We start from the raw sequence: 4,084 nt of genomic DNA on the forward strand, positions 1-4,084 counted from the left end.
ATAAACTCGCCCTTAAGCTTTTTTTTACCTACTAAAAGACATTACTAACTTAAATATTTACAATAATTTCCTTATAATCAGTTTGTAACCTGCTAACTCTGATTTTAACATGTAAATAAAAGATTAAACAAAAACATACAAAAATCAAATCATCACCAACTTTTCCATAAAAAATTCGTAACAGCTTTTCAGATAGAAAGCCAAAAAAAGTAAAAACTTTTCCAAAATTTTCCCTATATATAAAACACCATTTATTGAATGTGGATAAGATGTTTCTCATTGTAGTTATAAACACCAAAAATGTTGGGTACTAAAACAAAAAACACGTAAGTCACATTAGGAATCCTAAAAGAAAAAAGAAATCATGACAATATAACAATCCATAAGTTAACAAAATTAGACTCCAAAGACGCTAAAATCAAATGCAAAAAAACACATCTATGGTCTTAAAAAGCGACTATAAATAATTAAAAATATAAAACAAACCAACTTTTTTGTCTGGCTTCATTACTACTGTACATTACAACATTCACTAACAACTCTCATAAAACCAAAATTAAATTAAATAAATATAAAATAAAAATACCAGCTACAACAAATAACAAGATTTCTCCACTCATCTCTTCCACCCTGCTGAAAGTAAAAAAAAAAAAAAAAAAAAAAAAAAAAAAAAAAACCAACAACAACAACAATGAAGGGTTAGATGCACAAAATAATTGTAATTATCCTATTTCCTGAATAGGGACCAAAACTGTAAATATGATCAACTAAAAATTATAAGGACCAAAACTGTAAATATAATCAATTAAAAATTACAAGGACCAAAACTGTAATTAATGAAAATCAAAATGTATAGGGACCAAAATTGTAATTAGCTCATTGATTTCTTTTTATAGCAATTTACTTCCCTTGCTATTTCTTGCATTTAGCCATATTAACAACTAAAATAATCATAAATCAAAGAAACAAATATGAAATATCCTTACCATCTCCACCAGGGGTAATTTGGGGTTTATTATTTTTCCCCCCTCCTTTAACATTAACTTGTAAAGGCTTCTGAACACGAGGCGACTGCAAACCAAGTTTTCCGGCGGTGATGGTGGTGGTGGAGGGAAGAGAATGCCGCCGGACATTGACAAAACCATTTTCACCGCCATCTTCCGCCACCTTTGCCGCCGCCTGAGCTCTCAGCTTAGCCTTTGCTGACTCGGTTGCCGCCATGTAACTCGGTACATGATGATGTTGTTTTACTGGTAAAGACTTTCTTCTCCTTGTTTTCTCATTTTCCTTCCCATTTAACTCCAGATTTATTTTGTTTTGTGAGGAATTTAATGGATTGTTTTCGGGGGTTTTTGATTTTTTTGATTGTGATTTAATCGGTTTTCTTTTTTTCAGTGGTGGAAGTGGGTCCCAGAAGTGGGTAGTTGACCAACGGGAAAGCCAGTTGGTGACTGAATTCGGTTCGGTTGGATCGTATTGGATGTTCAGGGGCATTTTGGTCTTTAATGAAGTAACAAGCTGAAATTATCAGAAAAAGGGTATATATGTCAAATTCTTAAAAATCATAATAGCAACGTCTTAAATTGTGCTTTATTTAATAAATTAGATCAGGGTAAATTACAGAAAAACCATTACATTTTGGGCAATTTTGCATAATATTATTGTTTCATATAATTATCCAAATTAACCATTTTGATAATAGGTCAAAATGGTTAATTAAAAAAAAAAAAAAGAGTTTATTATTTATAAAAATTGAGAGTACCTTAACAGCGAATGCATTTGTTGACAGCTTCTCTGATTTGAGGGATGTTTGAAGCAAGTCAACCTCTTCCTTCTGCTAATAAAACATACAAACAGATTATTAGTTGTATAATTAGTCAAAATACAAGAAATAGCAATGTAGTTTCATTTATTGGATACTTTGAAATATCTACCCAATTATATATGTGAAAATTGCTTTGCATTTAACTGAAATTGGTATAAATATAATTAAGTAGATTTTTCAAAGCATAATGTTGTAATAAAAAGAAGTGAAAGTACAATTCTTTAATAAAAAAATCAACAAAAGTATATTGCTATTTCTTCCATTAAACCTAAGAGTAATGAGTTACCAAATCCAAATGTTCTTCTGGAGTTTGTTTTTGAAGAATTTGAGGAAAGCTTCCGGAAAGTCTGACTATTTGACCACGAACAACTGCCTGAAACTCAACAATTGCACGCATACAATGTAAAGTTGCAACAGCTTGTCTCCTCACCAAGTGTCCACGGATAACTGCTTGGAGCCTTATAATGCCTTTAAGTGCCCAAAATGCCCTTCGAGCCTTCACAGAGTTATATTTACATCAGTAAAAGTATCACACTTACTAAGATTTAAGAAAAAAAAAACATATTTTTCACTTTATTTTTTTTATCCAGTAAAGTAGATTGCCTATATTAGTAAGTGGAGTGAAGTAAATTGCTATTCCTGCAATGTTCTTGTGAATTAATATGCATTAACCTTACCAAGTATCCCCTGAAAGCTGCTTGTGCCTTAGTAGCAGCCTGTTCTAGTCTGATTAACTCATCATCATTTGCAGCATTTATTAAGTTGCCACTGGAACTGGAGTTCTTCTCTAACTCTGATTCTTCTCCATTTATGTTGCTGACGTAGCACACTGGTGTTGATATGATAGTAGAATCAGCAGCAAGATCATTTGATTGTGTGTTGAGGGTAATGGAGGTCTTTTTGTCTAAACTAGCATCCTTCAAGAATAATAAGACATCAAATCAGCATGTATATGTGTTTTACTTTTACAAGTAACAGATGTAAACTGTAAATTAACACTTTTACTTACTTTTGAGAGAGTAGATTTTGATGACTTCTTCCCAAAAAGAACAGTCTTCATCCACTTTCCAGGAGATTTCCCCATTGTTGAAGTGTAACAAGTAACAACCTCAAAAGTCCCTGGATTACATAAATGAATTCTTAACAAAATAGAAGGAAAGAATCATAAATCTCACCTATAATCAGATATAAACAAGTTTGGTCAGTAAAACCAAAAGCCCAAAACATGAACTGAAGTATTATAGAATACGATTATCGTTTAATTATGTAACAAGTAGAGATACAAACGACAATTAAACGACGCCAAACTTCAACTTATGAAATTAAAGCAATGTGTCTCTAACCTAACACAGATCTGCAACAGCGCCAAACTTCAACTTATGAAAAACAGAATTAAACGACGACCTAGGGTTTTAACAAGTGTGCTTCAGATCTGGAAATGTACCTGATCAATAAATCGCTCTTAAAACCCTACCTTGTCAATTTGCAAAACCGCAACAAAATTTAAACTGGAAGAAAACACAGACAATATCTTTGAAGACACAGATAAAATTAACGAGAACGCAAACAAACGAGATTGAAATCCAAAATTTTGATGGGTGTTACCATGAATTGGAGCATGAAGCCAGCGTCGCCTCGCCTCTACTTTCTCTCACTAGAGTAGAGAGTGTGGGTGTGGATTTTGGTTTCGCTATTGATTTTTGGGAGCAGGTAAAAAACAAAATTTCGAATTTCGAACTTCGAACTTCTATACTATTTTTGTATGTTTCTTTTTCCTACTTATTATTTTATTTTATTTCACACACAAAATAAAATAACTTTTTAATTAAGATATAGATATTATGGGGTTTTTGGCTTAGAATTAAAATAAATAAATAACATAAAGCGATATTATGGGGGTGTTTGGTTTAACTTTTCAAAGCCAAAATTCCTTTTTGAAATACAAAAGATCTTTGAAAAGCCAAAATTCCTTTTTGAAATTCCTTTTTGAAAAAGAAAAAAAAAACAAAAGATCTTTTCAAAGCCAAAATTCCTTTTTGAAAAAAAAAAAAAAAAAAAACAAAAGATCTTTGAAAAGCTAAGCCAAAACATCTTTTGTTTTTTTTTTCTTTTTCAAAAAGGAATTTTGACTTTGAAAAGCTAAGCCAAACACCCTCATAATATCGCTTTATGTTATTTATTTATTTTAATTCTAAGCCAAAAACCCCATAATATCTATATCTTAATTAAAAAGTTATTTTATTTTGTGTGTGAAATAAA

General features: G+C 31.2%; 1 protein-coding gene across 6 annotated transcripts; it reads right to left on the minus strand.

Annotated features, from left to right (window-relative positions):
• Window positions 1-441: 441 nt before the first annotated feature.
• LOC111906796 (protein IQ-DOMAIN 31) lies at window positions 442-3,580 on the minus strand. 6 transcript variants are annotated; one of them, XM_023902578.3, is made up of 8 exons: window positions 3,431-3,580; window positions 3,270-3,333; window positions 2,835-2,944; window positions 2,503-2,742; window positions 2,112-2,321; window positions 1,763-1,837; window positions 987-1,518; window positions 442-630 (listed from the first exon to the last, which is right to left on the minus strand). In XM_023902578.3, the coding sequence occupies exons 3-8, from the start codon at window positions 2,907-2,909 to the stop codon at window positions 617-619; spliced, it is 1,146 nt and encodes a 381-aa protein (XP_023758346.1). In that variant the 5' UTR covers window positions 2,910-2,944; window positions 3,270-3,333; window positions 3,431-3,580; the 3' UTR covers window positions 442-616. The 6 variants fall into 6 exon arrangements, with proteins under 6 accessions (XP_023758346.1, XP_023758345.1, XP_023758340.1 ...); XM_023902577.2 differs by having other exon boundaries at window positions 442-633; window positions 1,763-1,834; window positions 3,431-3,579; XM_023902572.2 differs by having other exon boundaries at window positions 442-633; window positions 3,431-3,579.
• Window positions 3,581-4,084: the final 504 nt, after the last annotated feature.

Source organism: Lactuca sativa, chromosome 4 (genome assembly GCF_002870075.4).
Source record: "Lactuca sativa cultivar Salinas chromosome 4, Lsat_Salinas_v11, whole genome shotgun sequence".
NCBI lineage: Eukaryota > Viridiplantae > Streptophyta > Magnoliopsida > Asterales > Asteraceae > Lactuca > Lactuca sativa.